The 23,498-nt window shown below is 43.9% G+C and overlaps 1 protein-coding gene and 1 long non-coding RNA gene across 4 annotated transcripts; one reads left to right on the top strand and one right to left on the bottom strand.

Moving 5' to 3' along the window:
• Positions 1–1,297: 1,297 nt before the first annotated feature.
• On the bottom strand, positions 1,298–16,561 carry GIPR (gastric inhibitory polypeptide receptor). Of its 3 annotated transcripts, none has more exons than XM_039325031.1 (15): positions 16,305–16,561; positions 15,120–15,512; positions 13,707–13,877; positions 11,252–11,351; positions 9,850–9,957; positions 9,268–9,389; positions 8,413–8,516; positions 7,635–7,785; positions 6,788–6,947; positions 6,284–6,344; positions 5,447–5,516; positions 4,037–4,125; positions 3,268–3,406; positions 2,698–2,739; positions 1,298–2,317 (listed from the first exon to the last, which is right to left on the bottom strand). In XM_039325031.1, the coding sequence occupies exons 3-15, from the start codon at positions 13,761–13,763 to the stop codon at positions 2,048–2,050; spliced, it is 1,473 nt and encodes a 490-aa protein (XP_039180965.1). In that variant the 5' UTR covers positions 13,764–13,877; positions 15,120–15,512; positions 16,305–16,561; the 3' UTR covers positions 1,298–2,047. The 3 variants fall into 3 exon arrangements, with proteins under 3 accessions (XP_039180965.1, XP_039180964.1, XP_039180963.1); XM_039325030.1 differs by lacking the exon at positions 15,120–15,512 and adding an exon at positions 14,942–15,070; XM_039325029.1 differs by lacking the exon at positions 15,120–15,512.
• On the top strand, positions 8,538–23,263 carry LOC120299812. The gene is made up of 4 exons (XR_005554486.1): positions 8,538–8,783; positions 10,794–10,987; positions 18,031–18,193; positions 23,196–23,263. It is a non-coding gene; the product is annotated as an uncharacterized LOC120299812 (long non-coding RNA).
• The last annotated feature ends 235 nt before the right edge of the window (positions 23,264–23,498 follow it).

Raw genomic sequence — 23,498 nt, 5'->3', positions numbered from 1 at the left:
GTTGTGCGGCGCTCTGCTGTTTCACAAAAGTAAGGCAGAAAAACGGGGAGCGGGACACCCCTGCCCCAGCCATTCCGCCTGTACTTTGAAAATGGACTTTATTTCCTAAGTGTGTCTTTCTTGTTCCTCTTCCAAAGTCCTTCCTCAGGAATTCAGACACACCCAGGTTGCCTCTTTATGACCCTCTGAGTCATTAATCTGGCTGAAATATCAGCTTGGAACCGCTTTGAATGATGGCATCCATGGTCCACAGCCAGACTGGAGGGTGCTGCTGGTTGCAGCCTCCAGATCTTGCCAAATAATGGGGGACGATTTCATTTTGACCTCTTTTGTTCTTATCTAGCATTGTCTTTTGAGTTAGTCATGAGCTTATCTTAACTTAACCTTCTCTTGCTTCTGAAACCTTGGATTACTTTGGTACCTAGTCATTGTCAGAGAAGATCCATTTAAGTCTACCATGATTTAAAAAAAAGAAAAGTTACCTTACCTTGTTACCTTCTGTGGAGGAGGGGGCTCCGTGGTATCCAAAGCAGAACATCCAGATTCAGTCACAGTTTTGTTCCATACAGTGTTAACCATGTGAACTCTCAAGCTTCCTCCTTCCATTATGTATTCAAGATGGACAGTGGATAATGTTTATATGGTACTTAAATGTAAGGGTGCAGTAGGTCTATACATGTGTTGTATATAGTATGTTTAGTTACGTATGTGTACACTTTGAGAGGAAGCAACTAAATTTCATTTTTAATGTGTGCCATTGTGCCCATAGTAAAAAATGACAATAAAGGTTATCTATCTGTCTGTCTGTCTGTCTGTCTACCAGCCCGTCTGTCTGTCTGTCTGTCTACCTACCTACCTACCTATCTATCTGTCTGTCTGTCTACCAGCCTGCCTGCCTGCCTATCTGCCTATCTGTCTGTCTGTCTGTCTGTCTGTCTATCTATCTATCTATCTATCTATCTATCTATCTATCTATCTATCTATCTATCTATCCATCCATCTATCTAAAATCAAGCTATTCTCCAAAGCATCTGAGGGCAGGACAAGAAGCAATGGGTGGAAACTGATCAAGGAGAGAAGCAATCTAGAAATGAGAAATTTCCTGACAGTGAATACAATTAACCAGTAGAACTTCTGGCCTCCCGAAATTGTGGGTGCTCCATCACTGGATGTGTGGGACTTCAACTCCCAGAATTCCCCAACCAGCATCCACCCCAAATCTGCCCCAATCCAGGAAAACACAGGATCTCCATTTGAGTTATCTTCCAGGCAATAATTCCATTGTGCCCACAAGAGCTGCAGAGACGACCATTTTTAATTCACAACAATAAATAAAATATTGCACCAATAAGCGATGAGCTTGCAAGAAAACCACAGCAATTAGACGTCCCAAGCTTATTATCTCTTCACAAAGCCTGGAAATCCCAGTAAAAAAAATCTGTCCTTTTAAGATCAATTCAAGGATTCCGTCAATCAGAGGTTTCTTACGTATACCTGTAAAGATAACAGCAATTTGAAAGTTGCATTAAATCTTATTTTATAAAATAAAATAAATAAAAACAAAAACTGGACTCAACAGGTATAAAACCTGGGAAATAGGCAGAGTGGGAGATTTTTTTAACAAAAACAATCTCAAAAAAGGCCAACGGAAAACCATTTCTATGCTGTTGCCAAGAAAACATGGAGTCTGCATGAAGTCATCGTGAGATCGCAAGATCGCAAAAGTTCTGACCCCTGAGAATTGTTCCAGATTGTGTCTGTCACGGCAGTTGTATGTAAGTCTTGCCAGCTTCCTTAATAACCCACCAAAAAGGCAAAGTAAAATCCACCCACTTATAGTTTCCAAAGTTCCCATGGTGATCGCCTAGTGGTGACTTTTTTGTGCTCGCAAGTACAATTTTGTTCCATTCTTCCTCCAGATGTTCACAGCTGCATCGGCTTCCTGTCTGTCTTAAGATCCCTTAATCTTTGCTATGGCTGGCAGGTTTTCCCCACATCTGGAAGGGAGCTGGCGTCAGCCACAGTCTCTGAAGATGTGGTCGCTGTGCTAATTCTCCGCTTTCATGCTGATGGGGATGTACCAGTGGGAGTTATAGTTTGTGGGCGCACGCTGGAACGGAGCCCCTGCTGCATGGTCCAAGTCACTCGGGGCAATTTTGTGTCCTACTTGGATGTAAATCTGAGCGCAGGTGGGCTTCCTGTTCTGGCTTTTTCGGTTGCCCCAGGAACGCCAGAGGCCGAAGTGGCGTCCCGGTTTCTTAAGCAGGCCGATGTCCAACCAGCACGTCTGCCACTTTCTCTGGACCTCGGACTGGACCTGGAGGAAGAAAGCAGAGAGACCACATGCCGTAGGTAAGTTGCTTCAGCGGGGACAACAGATCCCCCCCCCATTTTGGTAAACAGCCAATTGCTTGCATTCAAATTCCTGAACCGAAGTGGGGTTGGATTGGATGGCCTTGAGGGACCCCCCGCCCCCAAATTCTGGGATTTGATGAGTCTGTGAAGAGCTGGAAAGCTGCCACTGCTACTTCGCTGAATTCGCGCTATAGGTAGTTCTCAACTTACACAACCACTTGTTTAATGACCGTTCAGAGTTATGATGGCCCTGAAAAATGTGACTTATGATCGTTTTTTTCAAAGAACTGGCTCAGCCCCAAGCCTGCATTTCCAAGAGGGTCAGCTGGAGAGTGACCTTACCTCTTTATTGAGAAAGCAGTAAAGCGTGCTCACCAACAAACCCTGAAAACGAACAAACAAGGGGGGGGGGGAAATGGAATTATCTTGCTTTGGCTGGTTTTAAGCAATTACAGCCCCCTTTGGTGGAAACCCCCCCACCATAAATGCATAAAAGCCTGGCAATTTTCGTGATTAGCTTGGTTTTTGATGAAGCTTGGCCCTACTGGAGATATTGTTCTTATTAAAAATAATAAATTGGGTGGGTTTTCTTTTTTCTTTTTAGATTTAGAGGTTGCCTGATGCTGGAGAGTTTGCCTTTAAAAAAAAAAACATTAGGGCAAGGGTCTGCAACCTTGACAACTTTAAGACTTGTGGACTTCAGCTCCCAGAATTCCTCAGCCAGAATGAGGAATTCTGGGAGCTGAAGCCCACAAGTCTTCAAATTGTCTAGATTGCAGACCCCTGCATTAGGGTTTTCCTATGCTTGTTGTAATTTGCTATAGGAAATGGGGAGCTGCATACATCTCATTCATTCATTAATTGAACAAATCTGTCTGCTTCCCAAATGCACAACAGGTAAGGCTGCCTCACCTGGACGGAGTTGAAGAAGAGCTCAAAGAAGAATTTGACGTAGCGCAAGGCGCCCTGAGCCTGCTCCTCCGTCACCAGGGCGAAGGCCACCTCGTGGGTGCCCAGCAGAGGGATGAGGGTTAAAGTCGACCTGGCCAACCTGAGCAGGGAAAAGAGACCGTGTAGACGATGTTCACACACACAAAGCCAAACCCAGGGACAAGGATCCAGTTTGGTCTAATGGTGAAGGCATAAGGGTAAAAACCAGGAGATGGTGAGTTCTAGTCCTGCCTTAAGCATGAAATCTGGCTGGGTAACTTTGGGCCATTAACCAGGAGACGGTGAGTTCTAGTCCTGCTTTAGGCATAAAAGCTGGCTGGGTGACTTTGGATCAATCACCAGGAGACGGTGACTTCTAGTCCTGCTTTAGGCATAAAAGCTGGCTGGGTGACTTTGGATCAATCACCAGGAGACGGTGAGTTCTAATCCTGCTTTAGGCATAAAAGCTGGCTGGGTGACTTTGGGCCAATCACCAGGAGATGGTGAGTTCTAGTGTTGCCTTAGGCATGAAAGTCACCTGGGTGACTTTGAGCCAGTCCTTCTTTCTCAGCCCATCTCACCTCACAGAGTTGCTGGAGAGAAAATAGGAGGAGATAGGTGTATGCATGCCACTTGAAGTTGTTTTTTTAAAAATAATAAAGATGGGGAATAAATCCATAAATAAATAAAAATTCTTCTGGCATTCCCACCCTATCACGGCTCCATCTTATCCGGAACTTAATTTCCTTACCTACACTTGTAATCCGTGTAATGCATTTGCTGCGCACGAAGTTTGGAGTTCAGGATCTGAAGAACCCGGATGAAAATCACAAAATTTACCTGGGAAACAGGATGGGAAAAAAATGAGGTGGATATTCACAAATTCCGCAGTTTTGCTGCATTCATCCAGTAGAGCACTTCGGCAGAGGCATCCCAACAGGTTAAAAGAGAGTACTATAAATGTTGCAGGACATAGTAAGAAAAAGGGCCAAAAATGCAGCTGCATTCTATGGACACCCATCACATCTGGACTTTTGCTTTTTCTTGACCAGCGTATCTTAAACTTGGCCATTTTGAGATGTGTGGACTTCAGCTCCCAGAATTCCCCAGCCAGCATACAGCTTTAAGATGTGTGGACTTCAACTCCCAGAATCCCCTGGCCAGCAAGTTTAAGATGTGTACGTTTCAACTCCCAGAGTCTCCCAACCAGCAACTTTAAGATGTGTGGACTTCAATTCCCAGAATCCCCCAGCCAGCAACTGAAAGTTGCTAAGACTGATAAATACTGTCCTACGCTGTTTCTGACAGATGGCACAAAATATTTAGACAAAGAGTTAGCCAGGTAAGGCCAAGGGGTGACACCTGAGATTTACTAGTAATTGCGACACCCTCTTTTATATTTCAGGGCCCAGAAATCTGGATGGAAAAGCGAGCTGAAGTTTTTTGGTTTTTTTTTACTTGGATGGGGCCTTGGATCCGCATCTCACTTTTTTCACAAGGAAAAAAAGCATGCAGGTGGTGAATCATTAAAAGCCAGAATTTAAAAGGCTCATTTCAAAACCTAGTAAAAAAACAGGAACGCAGAAAACAAAGCAATATACAGGTATAATAAATCCAGGGGTTGGTTTTTACGGCTTGCCTTCCTGCCCACACCTGTCACCTGCATATCGGGCGGCACACAGAAAAAAACCTGCTTAAGTCTTCTTGGCAAGTTGTACTGTGGCCCTCGACTGACGATCAAATGGAGACAAAAAATTATGTTGTTAAATGAGACAGTTAAATGAGTTTTGCGCCATTTTACGACCTTTCTGGCTACAGTTGTTAAGGGAGTCCCTACAGTGGTTAAATTGGTAACACAGTTGTGAAGTGAATCTGGCTTCTTCCCCATTGATTCTGCTTCTCCAAAGGTCATAAAAGGGGATCACGTGACCCCAAGACACTGCGACCGTCATAAATACGAATCAGTTGCCAAGAATTTTGATCACGTAACCAAGGGGACGCTGCAGCGTGCCATAAGTGTGGAAACACGATCACGACTCCCTTTTTTTCAGTCACTAAGTGAGCTGTTGTAAGTCTGAGGATTACCTGTATTAAAATTTTTACAGGTCAGGAAGCGATCCTGCCAAGAACACAGCAGCCTTTGTGTTCCTTTGGGACTTACCAGAATTGACACCAAGATTGGGCAACGGATAATCCACCAGTAACCCAGGTTGTCGTTTCTCTCCCAGCACCTAACCATTAAAAATGGAAATAAAAATAAAAACCCACAATTTAGAAGGAAGAAGACAATTTATCCTACTGGAATAAACCTTCTTTTCCCAAATGGGGTATTTTAGTAAATCTGGCAGGACTTCAAAAAGAAGGAACTTCCAGACCGCCGTAAGTCTACTGAGAAATCTTTCATTTGGCAATTCAAAAGAGGCACTTTGTTCCGTGAAAACCACACACGGCTAAGCTAAAAATAAAACTCGGCTCCTTCCTCTCTCCTTCAGAAGAATTGGTTATTCTGGGATGTGCATTTAAGCAGATTAAATAAAGTCATTAATTAACTGGCAGTAACAGGTCACTGACTCACTGGGTGGACCTGTGAATTTTTACCGTAATAAATGTGCTGGGTTGAATAGGCAACGGTTCCCAAACTGATAATATAGATAGGTGGTCTCTACTTACAACAGTTAGTTTAGTGACCATTCAAAGCTACAAGGGCAGTGAAAAAAGCGACTTAGGACCGTTTTTCACAGTTACGACCTTTGCAGCAACCCCCTGGTCACATGATCCAAATTAAAATGCTTGGTAACTGTCTCATATATATGATGGTTGGGGTGTATGGCTGGCAAGTTCTCTGTAACCACTCTGCAGGCTCCAGGTTATTTTTTTTTCCTATCAATTCTGGGCTGATGTGTAAGCCTAATTATGGATATTTATTTGTATTAATCTATTAGTAGCTCGTATAATTTTTTTATAAGATGCAGCAGAAAGTAACTTTAACTAAACTTACTCATTGTTTTCATAGAGGTATCTCATGATCCCCCAAGGGATGACGAAGAGGATGGGTGCCCCTATAGGAAAAAAACAAACATTCACAGATCAGAAAGTTCTTCCTTATATTAAAATGAAATCTAGGGAGCTGCAGCTTATGCCTGCAATACAGGTAGAACTATTGGCTGAATCTTATCTGGGATGGCGTAATCTTTTATAACTCTCCTTCCGTGAAATACCTAAGACAGGTGTGTCCAACCTTGGCAACTTTAAGACCTGTAAACTTCAACTCCCAGAATTCTTGGCCCAATTGAGGTCATAAGTCAAGGACTACCGTGTCTGTGGAAGGTTCTTATTAGCCAGGATTGTTTATCGTGATGACATATACCCATAGTCCTTTAATTGCTAATTGTCCGCTGTTTCTGGGTGGGCCAGCAAATTAAACCTCAGGGTATGAAGCCAAATAAATAATATCAATTAAAAATATCTCTTTCTGAAATGTAATACCAACCAACTGACTCACCCCATCCAAGGAGTAGATACACAGGGAAGTAACCTTCTTCCAAGAGGGCCAAAGGTCCCAGCAGGTTGTGGAGGTAGACCCCTTCTACTAGTAGCCAAAAGTAGTTTGCGCAGACACAATATTGGGTTAAGATTTGTGCCAGCCGACAGCCAGTTACAGCCTGGAAAGAAAGAAAAGAAAGAAAGAAAGAAAGAAAGAAAGAAAGAAAGAAAGAAAGAAAGAAAGGATAATAAGAATAGAAAGAAGGAGGAAGGACAAAGAGAAAGACAGAAGGAGAACAATAAAGGAGGGAAGAAAGAAAGAGAAATAAAAAAAAGGGAGGGAGGGAAGGGAAGGAAGGAAGGAAGAATAAGAATAGAAAGAAGAAGGACAAAGAAAGACAGAAGGAGAGAAATAAGAGGAAGGAAGGAAAGAAAAAAAGGGAGGAAGGAAGGAAAGAAAGAATAGAAAAGGAGGAAGGACAAAGAGAAAGACAGAAGGAGAACAATAAGGAAGGAAGGAAAGAAGAAAAAAGAAAGGGAGGAAAGGGAAGGAAGGAAGGAAGGAAGAATAAGAATAGAAAGGACAAAGACAAAGAAAGAAAGAAAAGAATAAGAATAGAAAGAAGGAGGAAAGAGAAAGACAGGAGAACAATAAGAAAGGAAGAAAGAAAGAAAAAGAAAGGGAGGGAAGGAAGGAAGGAAGAATAAGAATAGAAAGAAGGAGAGAAATAAGAGGAAGGAAGGAAAGAAAAAAAAGGAAGGAAGGAAAATTAAATGCAAATCCAGGACCCTCCAACTCCTCATCCCTCCATCCTCCTGTCTCTGTCCTGCCCGACCCCAGGATCCGCCCTGGTAGGAAGAGATACCTGCCCCCGTGGAAGGCCCGAGAGGTCCACCTGGAGGTCCTTGGGGAAGTGACGCCAGAGGAGGGTGTCTCGGAGAAGGATGGAGACGGCCCTCAGCACGTAGGACAGGAACAGGTTCATGTGGACGTAATTGCGCAGGCAGCGAAGTTTCCTGGGAGAAGAGACACAATGCGTAGCGCCATCCGATCGAGTTCAGTTCAGCCTCCCCAGAAGGCCAACAGGAAACACTACCCCGTGAGCTAATTCTACGTACATTATTGCAGGGGTCTTCAAACGTGGCCCTTTTATGACTTGTGGACTTCAGCTCCCAGAATTCCTCAGCCAGCATGGCTGGCTGAGGAATTCTGGGAGTTGAAGTCCACAAGTCTTAAAAGTTGCCAAGGTTGGAGAGCCCTGCACTATTGTAAGGCTACATTAACAGAATCTTGCAAGTACAAATCTCCCACCGTCTCTTTTGACCCCCTGAACAATGAAGCTGAACCCTTTCTAAGCTGTGCCAGCTATGGGAATTCTGGGAGTTGAAGTCCACCTCTCTTAAAGTCGCCAAGAGTCAAAAACATCTACCTGGTAGCACCCATTTCTTGTCTACCGTAGAGTAACGGTGCTCTCCTCATATATTGTCTGCCATATCCAGATTATAGGAACGATCTTGGCGATGGACAAAACCGGATGGGGGGATTAATTTAGCCCTTCCTGCTCCCCAGTCCCAACCTCTCTTCCAACAATTATAAGATTTCAGAGGCTTTGGCACGGGCCTTTGGATCCAGCTTCTTCATACCTGAACGCTGCCAGCAGCGACAAAGCCACAAGGAGAGAGATGAGCGAGACGGAGTATCCCGCTGTGTACATTCGGCGAAATTGTTCCAGGATCCACAAATGTTTCTGGAGGCAGAGAGAAATTCAGAGATACTCCTGTTTAAAAACAGCATCCCCATATGAAGGATGTGAATGAACAGATCCTGTTTAAACCAGAATTTCCTTCCCGATGCCGGTTTGGTCTGCTGGTTAAGGTGCTGGCCTGGGAACCAGGAGATTGTGACTTCTAGTTCCACCTTCAGCATGAAAGCCGACTGGATGACTTTGGGTCAATCACCGGGAGACGGTGAGAATTCGAATCCTGTCTTTGGCTGGCTGGGTGATTTGGAGACGGTGAGTTCTAGTCCCGCCTCAGGCATGAAAGGCAGCTGGGTGACTTTGGGCCAATCACCAGGAGGTTGGGAGTTCTAGTCCTGCCTTCGGCATGAAAGCCAGCTGGGTGACTTTGGGCCAATCACTAGGATTTGATCCCGTGACCCGTGGGGATGCTACAATGGCCCTAAGTGTGAAAAACAGTCATAAGTCACTTCTTTCAGTGCCGTTCCAACTTTGAACGGTCACTAAATGAGCTGTCGTAAGTGGAGGACTAATGAATAATGAGTTATGACCTGAACATCTAGAAATCTGCTCCAAGCACACCAGATTTACAGTCTTTGCTCTAACAGAGAGGGTGTCTAGCTTTTAGCAACTTTAAGACCAGTGGACTTCAACTCCCAGAATTCCCCAACCAGCATGGCTGGCTAAGGAATTTTGGGAGTTGAAGTCCACAGGTCTTAAAGTGGTCACTGTTGGACTTTCCTGATGTAATAGATTTTACCTGGAAAGGGATATCGTTGTTGGGGCCCACGCACTGGGAATGATCACGCCACGGCAATCCTGAGGCATCAACCACCCACTGCCCATCCGCGCCACATTTCTGGAACACAAACCCATCTTGCACTGCCAGGGAGAGAAAGAGAGAATAAGATGGGATAGATCAATGGTTCTCAACCTTTTTAATGCCGCGACCACCAACCGGTCATAAGTCGAGGACTACTCAACCGGTCGTAAGTCGAGGACTACTCAACTGGTGCAGCACCATTTGCAGACGGGCTTTTGGCGGTCTCAGCAGGGCAGAGACAGCCTGGACAATTCCTATGGGCTTTTGAAAGCCAATAGAATTAGACTCTATTCAAGAGAGTCTATTCTATTGGCTTTCAGAAGCCAATAGAATAAAAGGGAGTAGCACAGCTAAGAAAAGGGGAAAAAATGGCGGACTGCGTTGTTTGGCGACCCCCGTGAAATGGTCGTTCGACCCCAAATGGGGTCCCGACCCACAGGTGGAGAACCACTGGGATAGATTCTATTATGTTCTGTTCCGTTCCATTCCATTCCATTCTCTGCCTCAAACAGCACTCACCTTGCTGGTGCCACGGGAGGTACCAGGGACAAGGAACCTGGGCTGACATATTGGGAAGGGCATCGCCCCAACATGCGTACATATCAAATGTACGGTTGCACACCAGGCCTACAACACAACAGAGGGGAGGAAAAGGGGAATGAACAAACGAGAAGTCAACCAACATAAGGCACTTTGACAAAGTGGGTAGAAATATATACAGTAAGAAAAACAGAGCCAGCAACAATGAACTCAGATTTAAAAGCTCCATCGTGGCATGAGCTTTATTACCTGAAAAATACATAAAAATTGCTGGGAAAACAAATATATCTAGCCACCAGGCTGAAGGATGTGACACAATTTGTATCTGACAATAAGAAGTGTGCAATTCTTCCTCAATAGCATTTATGCCAAGAAAAACAGTTTCTTAGGCATGTATATTTGGGTTTTTTTTTTTTTTTTTTTGCATAATAGATTCCACTGGTTATGGAAAAGAGCAAAAATATTTACAACAAGCTTGGAGGTTTACTCATCCACACATCCCACCTTTTGGGCTTGTGAGACACTGCAAGATTTGCCTCACACTTTTGAAAGACCACAACTGCCTCTGTTAAGGATGAGACGTTTGTCCTGGTTAATATTAAGTCAACATTCCAAATTGGCTTTTGGAAAACCAGAACAAAATTCTGCATTTTGGCTGCACTGGTGCAATGTACATCCAGCTTGGGTTGGGTGTGAATCTTGCTGTCAATTAGCATTTTGCAAATATACCCACAGGCTGAAATCCTCCCCACCGCGTTATTTACTATACAGATAATATTTCTGCCTTCTCTATCATTTCCTAAACAAGGCAAGCAGCTGCAAAAAAACAGAGTTCACTTTTGCAGTGGGGATACAGCAATGTGCATGAAAAAATGTTCACCTGCAAGATGAGCTGTGGGTTTTAATGCACATTTTTTTAACAGGAAAGTTGAAATTAGTGCTGTAGCAGACTGAGAAGGGAGAAACTATAGCAGTGTTTCTCACCCCGAGGAACTTTAAGACGGCATGCAAGTTTAAGATGGGTGGACTTCAACTCCCAGAATTCTCCAACCAGCATGAACTTTAAGACGGGTGGACGTCAACACCCAGAATTCCCCAGCCAGCATGCAACTTTAAGGTAGGTGGATTTCAACTCCCAGAATTCCCCAGCTGCATGCAAATTTAAGATGGGTGGATGTCAACAGCCAGAATTCCCCAGCCAGCGTGGAACTTTAAGATGGGTGGACTTCAACTCCCAGAGTTCCACGCTGGCTCAGGAATTCTGGGAGCTGGAGTCCACCCATCTTCAAGTTGCCAAGGTTGAGACCCAGTGCTACCTTGGGAGAAGCCTAAGGTGAACACCGAATCACAAGAGTGAAAAAGCATCTATGTATTCCTGCACCTGTCGGTGGAGGGTCTTCGGTCATCTGGCGGAGGCAGTCCTCGTGGTATCTCTGCCAGGCTTCCAACATCCCTTGGACGGAGGGCCCTGTGGGGTGAGCCTGCAATACACAAGAGGAAGCAGAGGGGTAAGTTCACCCCAAAATTGGAAGTCGAGAATGAAGCTGCAAAGTTGGAAAGTTGAATGTACTTTTCATGGATAATAATAATAACAACAATAATAATAATAATAAATAATATTAATAAAGTTGGAAGGAATCTTGGAGGTCATTCAGTCCAACCCCCTGCTCAGGCAAGAACCCTATACCATTTCGGACAAATGGCTTTCTAGTCTCTTCTTAAAAACTTCCAGTGGTAGAGCATTCACTGCTTCTGGAGGCAGGTTGTTCCACTGGTTAATTGTTCTAACTGTCAGGAAGTTGCTCCTTAGTTCCAGGTTGCTTCTCTCCTTGGTTAGTTTCCATCCGCTGCTTCTTGTCCTGCCTTCAGGCGCTTTGGAGAATAGCTTGACTCCTTCTTCTTTGGGGCAGCCCCTGAGATACTGGAACATGGCTATCATGTCCCCCCTCATCCTTCTCTTCATTAAACTGGACATTCCCAATTCCAGCAACTGTTCCTCATATGCTTTAGCCTCCAGTCCCCTGATCACCTTTGTTGCTCTTCTCTGCACTCTTTTTGGATGAGGGGGTAGGGGCTGCATTTTATTTATTTTTTATCAGGAGTGACATTTAAACCAGTTTCTCAAGCTTTTTGACCCCGTGGCCCCCTCCCAACCATGTTTTTCTCCTGCTCACCCTCCCCATCCAGGCCCATTACAGGTAATCCTCAACTTACGATGGCAATTGAAAGGCAGATTTTCTTTGCTAAGCAAGGCAGTTGTTAAATGGATCGTGCCTGATTTTACCACATTTTTTGTTGCCCTGGTTGTTAAGTGACTCCCTGCAGTTGTTAAGCAAATGCAGAATTGTTAGGCAAATCCAGCTTTCCCCCTTGATTTTGCTTCTCGGAAAACAGCCGAGCTTTTCCTGGCAAAACTCGTTTAGTGACCATTCACAGTTACAACGGCCCTGAAAACAAAGTGACTTGCAACCAGTCCTCAGACTGACGACCATTGCAGCATTTCTCCCCGCTCCAAGGTCACGCGATCAAAATCCATTTCCCAGCCGCGGTGATTCCCTTCCCCATGGGAAAGAAAGGCGGGAAAATCGGGCACGTCTCACTTTACAACCGCCTTGCTTGACACCGGAAATTCTGGTGCCGATCGCGGTCGTAAGCCGGGTTGAGAGTCAAGTGAAAAGTCAACTTGAAAGTTGTTACAGAGCAAAAGAATTGAACAGAACGAACAGAATCCCAATTGGCTTTGCTGGTCAGAAGGCCGCCAAAAGGGGATCACGTGACCCCAGGACACTGCAACCGTCCTAAGTATGAGTCAGTGGCCAAGTGTCTAAATTTTGATCAGGTGGCCTTGGAGGGTGCTGCAACGGTCGTAAGTGTGAAGAACCGTCATCAGTGCCTTTGGGAAAAAGTGATAAATTGCTCTCCAAGGTGCTGAAACAAGAAAGGATCTCAACATTTCATCTGACTGCAGAATACAGAATAACGGAAGAAACCTGGAGGTCTTCTAGACCTGGGGACCCCAACCTTGGCAACTTTAAGACCTGTGGACTTCAACTCCCAGAATTCCCCAGCCAGCATGGCTGGCTGGGGAATTCTGGGAGTTGAAGTCCACAGGTCTTAAAGTTGCCAAAGTTGGGGACCCCTGTTCTGGACCAACCCGCTGCTCAAGCAGGGGACCCTATTCCATTTCAGACAGGGGGGGCTCTCCAGTCTCTTAACCTCCACTGGTGGAACGTTCACGACGTCTAGTGGCAAGTCGTTCCACTGATTCATTGTTCTAATTAATTCATTCTAAATAAGAGGGAGTTAATTTTTTTAGCATATTAAAAAGCAGAGACATCACCCTGCCAAAGTGCGTATAGTCAAGGCCATGGTTTTCCCAGTTGTAATATATGGATGCAAAAGTTGGACCCTAAGAAAGGCTGAGCGCCAAAGAATGGAGGCCTTCGAATTCTAGTGCTGGAGAAGACTCCTACGAGTCCCCTGGACTGCAAAGCGATCAAACTGGTCAGTCCTAGAAGAGATCAACCCCGACTGCTCTTTAGAAGGCCAGATCCTGAAGTTGAAACTCAAGTCCTTTGGCCACCTAGTGAGAAGGAAGGACTCACTGGAGAAGAGCCTGATGCTGGGAAAGATGGAGGGCAAGAGAAGAAGGGGACGACAGAGAAGGAGGTGGCTGGATGGAGTCACTGAAGCAGGAGGCGTGCGCTTCAAGGGACTCCAGAAGATGATAGAGGACAGGAAGGCCTGGAGGAATGTTGTCCATGGGGTCGCGATGGGTCGGACACGACTTCGCAATTAACAACAACAATTAAGAGGCAGATCCTCAAACTCCTCACCTCTATTGTCTGGTAGAGTTGAATCGACAGGAGGAACAGCTCGAGGGACGTCTGCATACCGAGGGGAGGGGGTTTCTACAGATCAGTAAGCCCCCATCTCAGGGAAAGTCTTTGGAACCGAGCGTCCTCGTCCATGTTCTTCAACCGAGAACTCACCCAGCCAGCCACTGTCTGAGAAAGAAGAAACAGAGGTTGGCCAGAAATGTGTTTGGTGTAGGCAGTCCTTGACTAGTCTATTCATGAATAAAATTGAGCAGCCAGCTGGATCTGCAGCTGCTTAACTGGTTATTTTTCTTAAGAAAGCACAAAGAGCTGTTTCTGATGATCAGGGTGAATTATAGCGCGCACCCATTTCATTGATCCTGCATTCTGCGTTTCTCCCTTTTCCTAATCAAATGAAAAGAGTTTTATGAATTTTCAGACTAGGACCAGACAGAACATACCTTCTTCACAAACTAAGCTGAGAAGGGACTAACTCAGTGGTTCTCAACCTTTTCAATGCCGCGACCCCCAACCGGTCGTAAGTCGAGGACTACTCAACCGGTCGTAAGTCAAGGACTACTCAACTGCTGCAGCACCATTTGCAGAATGGGACTTTTGGCGGGCTCAGCAGGGCAGAAACAGCCTGGACAATTTCTATTGGCTTTCAAAAGCCAATAGAATAAAAGGGAGTAGCACAGCTAAGGAAAAGGGGGGGAAAAATGGCGGACTGCGTTGTTTGGCGACCCCCCGTGAAATGGTCGTTCGACCTCAAATGGGGTCCCGACCCACAGGTTGAGAACCACTGGACTAACAGAAGGCAGATTCTGGGGGTTGAAGTCCACAGATCTTCAAATTGCAAGTTTGAGAGACGCTGATATAAAAATCCTCTTAGTTCACCCACATTCAAAGGTTCCTATGAATGTGGCTCTACCGTGCTCTCAAGTAAAGTTGTCCTTTTAAACCCGATTTATATTTTATATCTTTATTTACGGTCCAGGGCCAAATCATGGCATCTTCAAAAAATACGGAACATCACGAATACATGTACAAGTATTTATGCAAAAATCTCGCACAAGTTAACATTGCACGGAAGAGATCCAACAGTTCCCGCAAGCTATAAATTTAAAGGCTGCCTTCAAAACACCTGGATTTTGATCCTTGGCTGATCAAAGTGTTCCCACTACAGGTAGGACTTACATCAGTTCATTTAGTGACAGTTCAAAGTTACGATGGCGCTGAAAAAATGGACTTACAACCGTTTTTCACACAACTACTGCAGCATCCCTGTGGTCACAGGATCAAAAAATCAGATGCTTGGCCACTGGCTCCTCTTTATGTCGGTTGCGGCGTCCCAAGGTCACATGATCCCCTTTTGCAACCGTCTGTCAATGGAGGAGCCAGAGTCACTTAATAGCTGGGTTACTGACTTACCAGCTGCAGTGATTCGCTTAAGAACAGGAGAGAAATTCCAATTTCTGGAATCAAAGTTTGGATCTAAAAATTCCACTCGCTCTGCAGGTTTTATCCTTTGTGAGAGATGATGGTTTAGCCTCATATACCCTGGCTTGTTTAGCCACCCGCTTGGGTCACCATTTCTCCAACACTCTAACCCATAATTCCCATTTTAAACAACCAAGCCACTCCTGGGCTTCACACAGTGTGTGGAGAGAGATCTATAACTCATCAACCAGACAATCGATACGGTGCCAGCTGAAAACTTCTCCAGGTAAATGGAAGACGGGCTGATGTTTCTGTTTGACACCCACTTCAAAGTTGCTTCTAACGCTTTTCCGGCAACTTTTCTGTTTGTCTGCTTTGCTCAGGCTTGGACAAAAAAAATAATAATAATTGCCGAGTGAACAGGAAAAAAAAAGAAAAAAAAACTTAGCTTGATAGCTGTTTGAAATCAACAGATTCAACTTCACAAGAGACACAGTTGTGCATATAGATTCATAACACTGCCAGACAAAGCAGCGACCGCTAAGCTCCTGAACAGCAATTTCACTCTACCCTGGAAACATCTTAGGATAATAGAGCTGGAAGGGGACCTTGGAGGTCTTCTAGTCCAACCCTCTGCTCAAGCTGGAGACCCTATGCCATTCTGGACCAATGGTTGTCCAGTCTCTTCTGAAAAGCCTTTTTTTTTCAGGAGGCAACTCGACTTCCTTGTGTTTCCAGTTGCCTCCTGAAAAAGAAGAAGAAGAAAAAAAAAAAACACCTTTGGGACCACCACACCTGGATGACTGAGAATCTCCGTAGAAATCTCCAATGATGGAGCACCCAGCCGTTCCACTGACTGTTCTAACTGTCAGGAAGTTTCTCCTTAGTTCTAGGTTGCTTCTCTCCTTGATTAGTTTCCACCCATTGCTTCTTGTCCTGCCTTCATGCGCTTTGGAGAATAGCTTGACTCCCTCTTCTTTGGGGCAGCCCCTGAGATACTGGAACACGGCTATCAGGTCACCTCTCGTCCTTCTCTTCCTTAAACTAGACCTGCCCAGTTCCTCACAGCCTTGAAGTAAATCTGCTCCCCAAAAGCAATCTTGAACCCAGAGCTGGAAGGAGAAGCAATCATAGATGAAAACAAGAATAAAAAGAAAAACCCAGAGAGAATCCTACCTATGGCTGGTCTCAGGACTCAGGTCTCAGCAGGCTTCCAGACTGCTGTGTGGAAATGCTGGCTCCCTTGCCTTATCAAGGCTTCGAGTGGGTGGCCTGAGCCGAGTGCGAAAGCAGTCAGAGGAGGGGGGTGTTCTCGCATCATTCCCCTGGAGAGGGTGTCTGCGGAGGGAGAGATAACATCCCTGGAGAGGCTCATGCCCGCTTTGGATGTCATCCAGAAAGGGCAGGATCTCACCTCAGGTAGCAAACCAGGAATAAGGGGGGGGGGATGGTGGAGGACACTTTTAACCTATTCCCTGGTTGTCGTGTCGAGAACAGGATGGAGAATGCAAAGAAACCAGGCAGTGGTGGAAAACATTGGGTGTTTGTATTTGAGAAGCTACAAATTGTTCTATGAGATTAATCCTCGTTGTGTTTAATGCTATCGAAGCGATACTAAAGTTTGTTTGGCTTGCAAAAGTAATTTCTATGGAAGAGGGAGCTCTGTGGAGCTTAGTTTATTTAAGATTTGCAGAAATTCCTTCCTTGCTTCCTCTTTTCCTTTCCTTTATCGAAATCCGATTTGGGTCAGTTGTTTGTACAATGAAAATTAGAATAGAATAGAAATAGAATAGAATCTTAATTGAAATAATAATAGAATAGAATAGAGTCTTAACTGAAATAATAATAGAATAGAATAGAATAGAATCTTAATTGAAATTAGAATAGAATAGAATAGAATAGAATAGAATAGAATAGAATAGAATAGAATAGAATAGAATAGAATAGTACAGAGCAGAGCTGGAAGGGAACTTGGAGGTCTTCTAGTCCAGCTCAAGTAGGAGAACTATACCATTCAGTATTACTTTGATAGCATTAAACACAATGAGGATTAATCTCATAGAACAAGAATAGGAATTAGAATTAGAATTGACAGATTGTAGAACAGAACAGAACAGAATAGAATATGGAATGGAATGGAATGGAATAGAATAGAATGGAATGGAATGGAATAGAATAGAATAGAATAGAATAGAATAGAATAGAATAGAATAGAATAGAATAGAATAGAATAGAATAGAATCTGGAAGGGACCTTGGAGGTCTTCTAGTCCATCCCCCTGCTCAGGTAGGAGACCCTATCCCATTTCAGACAAATGGTTGTCCAATCTCTTTTTGAAAACTTCCAGTGTTGGAGCATTCACAGCTTCTGGAGGCAGGTTGTTCCACTTAAAAGGTGCACATAAAAACCTGAGACTTATAGAACTGGGTTTCCTGATTGACCAGTGGGTTGGACTAGAAGACCTCCAAGGTCCCTTCCAATTCTGTTATTCTATAGCCTGTATTCAGAAGTGCGAAACTTAGTAAAATGTATTATATATATAAAAAAGAAAATTGCAGGTGCTAGATGTTCAGGAAAGAAGTAGTTAGCATCTTCTAGGGACTATCAGTAGCCAGATCTCTAAAAATAAGATGCTGAATTTTCCAATCCAGAGAAGACAATAATTAAAACAGGATATTTTCTGACAGATTCAAGCGGCTGTTTAAAGGCAATGGGATAAGGGAAATATAGATACAGGTATGTAAGGTATAAAAGCCATCAAGATAAGCAGCTACTATTAGTCCAAATAAATCAATAACCATTGATAAGTTTATATCTTTATGGCTGTTTCATCATTTTAATCAGAGTTTGCTTTTTTTCTCTCTTGCTGATATTGAACGTTAAACCTGCCAATGCACATCAGATTTTCAGGAAATCGAATCTATCACCCATAGCTCACTAAAGAGACACAGTCCAGTCCAGATTCTCTGTCAGTTTCCAGCTGTCACCCTGCTCTTATCGTACAGAAAAATCTCCTGGCACCATTATGAAGGACTTCGCTTTTGTTTGCTGAAGCTGTAATCCAGGTAATATATTCCCTCTTCTTCTCCAAGCGTTAATTAAGATAATCAAAACCGGGAAGAGGACATTATTAACTAACAACTACGGCAGTGAGTAGTGGCTAGGCTCATCTGGTATAAACTGAACTTAATGTAGAACTATCACAGCGTGTGCTTTTTCCATTTGGTGGTAGTTTGGCCCTTAGCATTTTGCGCCCGTCTCCACGGCACCTGTCAAAGGATGATGTTGAACTTAAATTCATTAAAAGCTTCCTACGTTAGAGCATCTGCTGGTCTTCTTACTCTGCCCGGAGACTCATGTTTGCTTTCTGTCTCTGGCAGCCCCAATAATGAAGTTCAGACTTTGATATTGTGGCGATGTAATGCTGAGGCTGGTCATTGTGGAAGATCCTGATGAGGAGTTGGTGATGACTGCGAGGTGGGCAGCATATAAATTTGATAAACGAAGAAATAAACGCTCTCTGGGCTTGATGGTTTGCTTTGCAGATGCTTGATTGTCATCAGTGTGAAATTACTTAGTTGGGTCATGAAATGTCTGCAAGAAAACCACCAAGCTCAGAGAGCACCAAGGACCCCACAGTCCTCCTCCTCCTTCTCTTCCTCCTCTTCCTCTTCTCCACATACTCCTCCCTTCTAGCACTGATGATGTTACTTAGTTGGGTCATAAAACATCTGCAAGAAAACCACCAAGCTCAGAGAGCACCAAGGACTCCACAGTCGTCGTCGTCGTCCTCCTCCTCCTTCTCCACATACTCCCCTCCCTTCTAGCACTGATGATGTTACTTAGTTGGGTCATAAAACATCTGCAAGGAAACCACCAAGCTCAGAGAACACCAAGGACTCCACAGTCCTCCTCCTCCTCCTCCTCCCTTCTAGCACTGATGATGTTACCTAGTTGGGTTATGAAACGTCTGCAAGAAAACAACCCAGCTCAGAGAGCACCAAGGACCCCACAGTCCTCCTCCTCCTCTTTCTCCACATACTCCCCTCCCTTCTAGCACTGATGCTGTTCCCTAATTGGGTCATGAAATGTCTGCAAGAAAACCACCAAGCTCAGAGAGCACCAGGGACCCCACAGTCATCCTCATTTTAATTGTTATTAATTTTAATGCTTGTATATTAGTTTTTATGGCATTGTAAGCTGCAAAACGTCAGTTTGGGTCCTGAGATGGGAGGCCTATAAATTTAATAAGTAAGCAAATTCAGTTACTGACAGGAAGAACTTCAAAGGACAACAAATTGGATGTCTCTAAATGATGGATTACAGTTAGTGGTTCTGACACATTCCATTCCTCTACTCTTTCAAGAATAATTGATTTTTAAAAATTTGGGAGCGGCTGGGAAGGTTATTTTCTTTGTAGATAATCTGACTTTTATTTATCCGCGAGGACATTTGGGTTCCTTCTGATAACGATCCTGTTAGCCTTCCGAATTTACAAAAGATGCCGATCGTGTCTTGCAGGAGTGAGGTCCCGCGAGAGCTAAGCGATCTTTGCATTAACATTGGTTCATCAGTCATACTAAGCCACAAAAGGGTTGATTTGGTTCTGGTTGAGTAAACCCCAGTTTGGGTCACCCGAAACACAATTTGCAATCTGCTGGCTGGCCTGGTTATTGTCACATGGACTCAGGTTTAGCCTCCAATATTCCCTTGCCAACATGTGTCCACTGACTGTGTTTGCACTCAGAATATCTTTAAGCAAAAGCACCCAACGTCTCTTGGCTTTTAAATCATGGGAGCAAAACAGTCTGTCGTAAAAGCAAACAAATTTAGATAATGGACTAGATTGCTAGCAATGTGTATTTATGCAGGCTGGTGCAGGCTGAACGAGAGCATCGGTGCTTGGAATTTACAATGGGCTCTTTCCAGCCCCACCGTTTGTGGAACACCGAAGCTTAGGAATTGCTGCCTTCAATGGTGATTTGTGAGTTTGGGGCTCCAGGGACCCTTGAGTCAACCTAATGACTTTTGATATCTCTGGAGGATGGAGGCGAAGCATCACGACTCTTCAAAGTGTTGAAATCTCGCCATTATCTCGTGATTCAATAAGAGACAAAGCCATCCCCCATCCCAAATGAGATCAGAAGGCAAGGGCGGGGGTAAAAGACCCACAGAAAGGTAGTAGCGGGATTAAACACCTGTTTTGAAGATGTTTCTGGGGATGCGTCAAAGCTAGTTGGTAACTTTCTTCTCCAGGCCTGCCCCAAAGGGGGAAAAAAAACCAGACCTACAGCGAACAGTTTCTTATCTGGGTCTCGTCTCCTGTGACCAAGTAATTCTACTCTAGACTGTCAATCCAGTGGGGTCCTTGGTGCTCCCTGAGATTGCTTTCTTGCAGACGTTTCATGACCCAACTAGGTAACATCATCAATGCTAAAAGACAGTGGGGTTTGTGGAACGAAAGAGAAGGAGAAGGGATGGGTGAGGGCAAGAAGGAGGAGGGGGAAGGGAGGAAAAGGGAAAGGACTGGGCGTCCTTGATGCTTTTTGAACTTGGTTGTTTTCTTGCAGACGTTTCATGACCCAACTAGGTAACTTGATCAGTGCTAGGAGGAGGAGGAGGAGAAGGAGAGGAAAAGAAGAAGGAGAAGGAGGAAGAGAAGGAGAAGGAGGACTATGGAGTCTTTGGTGCATTCTAAGGTTGTTTGTTTTCTTGCAGACATTTCATGACCCAAGTAGGTAACACCATCAGTGCTACAAAGGACTGGGATATGCTCTTGGCTTATATACAAACGACTTGTCCTGTCAGTGCTGGTGGTTCTTGGTGGTTTGTTTGTTTGTTTGTTTCAGTTTATATGCCATTCATCTCCCCTGGAGAAGCCTTTCGGTGGCTTACAATCATTAAAAACCAATTTAAAATCCCTTAAAACATTACAGCAATACACAATAACATTAATAATTCTTTGATTAAGGAATTGTTTATTGTTTGCTTGATTGTTTGTCTGAATTGGTAGCTCCTTGACTGGGGTCTTGTTTACTGCTTGAATGTTGATTTACTGATAATCTTGATGTTAATCTCTGCTTATTAAGGTGTTGATTGCTGGTGAGGAGATGTTTTGGTCTTTTGGTTTTCTTTTTTGGCTTTTTGATTCTCACCTTTGACTGTAGATGTAGATGTAGATGTTGCTTATCTCAATGTGTCTGTTGATGGCTGATTAGTCTGAGGACTCCTCTAATGTTTTTGGACTTAGCTTGGTCTAGGATGCTCACGGTTTTCCAGTGGAATGGTGAAGTCTATCCATGTGTTGTACAATTAAGGAGTTTTCATCACATCTTCTAACTGCTAGCACGGTGGTTCTCAACCTGTGGGTCGGGACCCCATTTGGGGTCGAACGACCATTTCACGGGGGTCGCCAAACAAGGTTGTCCGCCATTTTTTTCCTCTTTTCTTTGGCCATGCCCCTGGCACCTGGTGATGTATAAGTGGTTGGGGGTCACCACAACATGGGGAACTGTATTATGGGGTCACGGCATTAGAAAGGTTGAGAACCACTGTGCTAGCAGATACTGACTATGGTAATAACTAGTAGTCAGTACTTACTGTTAGAAAACTTTAATCTAATGTCTTTACTTTAGTTAGTACTATCAATTCAGTATTGCTTCTCTGAACTCATGCAATGTGATTAAGCCATAGTAGACTTCTTTGCTTTTTGCTTAATGTGTTGAGTGAAAATCTATACGCTTTGCTTATTGCTTAGCATATTGAACTTACTCTATCATAGCTTATTTAATAAACTATAGTTAAATACCTGTGACTTCATACAAATGGCAGAGCAATTCAGTGAATCCAGCCTCTGCCAGCATTACTGTGGTGACATATTCATTTAAATGGTGAATGACTCAGTTGTGGTTCAGCGTTCCACACAAAAACAGTTATTCTGAACAAACTTTGAAAAGAAAATAACCCAAGAAATGCTGCAGGAAGCCTGAATGAGACAATCAAAATTGCAGATGAAGGAGTAAATAACACGAATAAAAAAGCAGCAATATGCATTAATAAAATGGTTGTTTTTTAAACGGGAAAATGACAAAATTGCTGATATTTTTCATGCCCTTTTACAGGATTGGATGTGAAATGTCAGTGTTGTGGAATAACATATAGGATCTCCAGAGGTGGGTGGAGGGGAATGGGTTAGGAATACACAATGACATTTAGCTGTGTGGTTGATGATGAAAGGGACTTAAGTTCAACAGTACTTTTCTTTCTTTGCACTATTACTCCTCAAGGATGTAACACTGGAGACCTACAACAACTATTGTATGTTGATTATACATACTGTCGATAGTAACATAAACCAGCCTGGCTCGGTTGAAAGACAGATCCCAATTTCTAGTTCAGAAAAGGGCATGAACTTGTTTTTATAGCTTTGCTGTCCCAGAGGTGGTTTTTCAAAAGGCAACTGGACTTTTCTTTCAAGACGTTTCGCTTCACACCCAAGAATTTCTGGCTGAATGTCAGAAAGGAAGATGCTTCTTGGATGAGAAACGAAATGTTTTCAAGGAAAAACAAAGTAAATCCAGTTGCCTCTAGAAAAAGCACCTTTGGGACAGTCATGATCTGGATGACTGAGAATCTCCATAGACATATCGCTTTGCTGTGATCACACACCTGGAAAATCCAACACATTTGGGGAACTCCTGTGCACTATAAAAGATTTATACCCCATATTTTATTCAGGAATGGAAGGTAACATCGCTAGCTCTCTGCCTTTCCTAACTATATTTATCCACCTATCCATCCATCTATATCCTATTTCTGTGTGTATATCTATCTATCCTACCATTTCCTATCTATCCATCTATATCCTATCTATCCACCTATTTATTCGTCTATCTCCTATCTATATATCTGTCCATCTCCTATCTATCTATCTATCCATCCATCCATCTATATCCTATCCATCCATCTGTCCATTTATCTACTCATCCATCTGTATCCTATCTATATGTAATGTAATGTAACATTAATATATAATATTAATATAATAGATTCTATATCCTTGTCTAGGTATCCATGCATCCATGCATCTGCCCACAACACCCCTGTGGCGGTAGGACGGAGAGAGGGACCGGTTCAAATTCAGGTAGGGAGCTTTTGTGGCCACAAAGGAATCCAATTCTGGGTCTCCCAGGTATCCCTCCAACACTTCATAATTGTAGAGCTCTGGTGCTGAGCCTGGTGGCCTTCTTGCGGGCATTTCGTGACCTAACTAGGCAGCCTCATCAGTGCCAGGCAGAATGGGGCTTGCTGCCCCAGGGGCACGGATGCTGTTACCTAGCTGGGTCACGAAACGTCCACAAACCCACCACA

The sequence above is a fragment of the Crotalus tigris genome, unplaced genomic scaffold (genome assembly GCF_016545835.1).
Source record: "Crotalus tigris isolate CLP2741 ecotype Arizona unplaced genomic scaffold, ASM1654583v1 scf7180000024316.1084291, whole genome shotgun sequence".
Lineage (NCBI taxonomy): Eukaryota > Metazoa > Chordata > Lepidosauria > Squamata > Viperidae > Crotalus > Crotalus tigris.
This window is presented reverse-complemented; position numbering and strand designations above follow the sequence as displayed.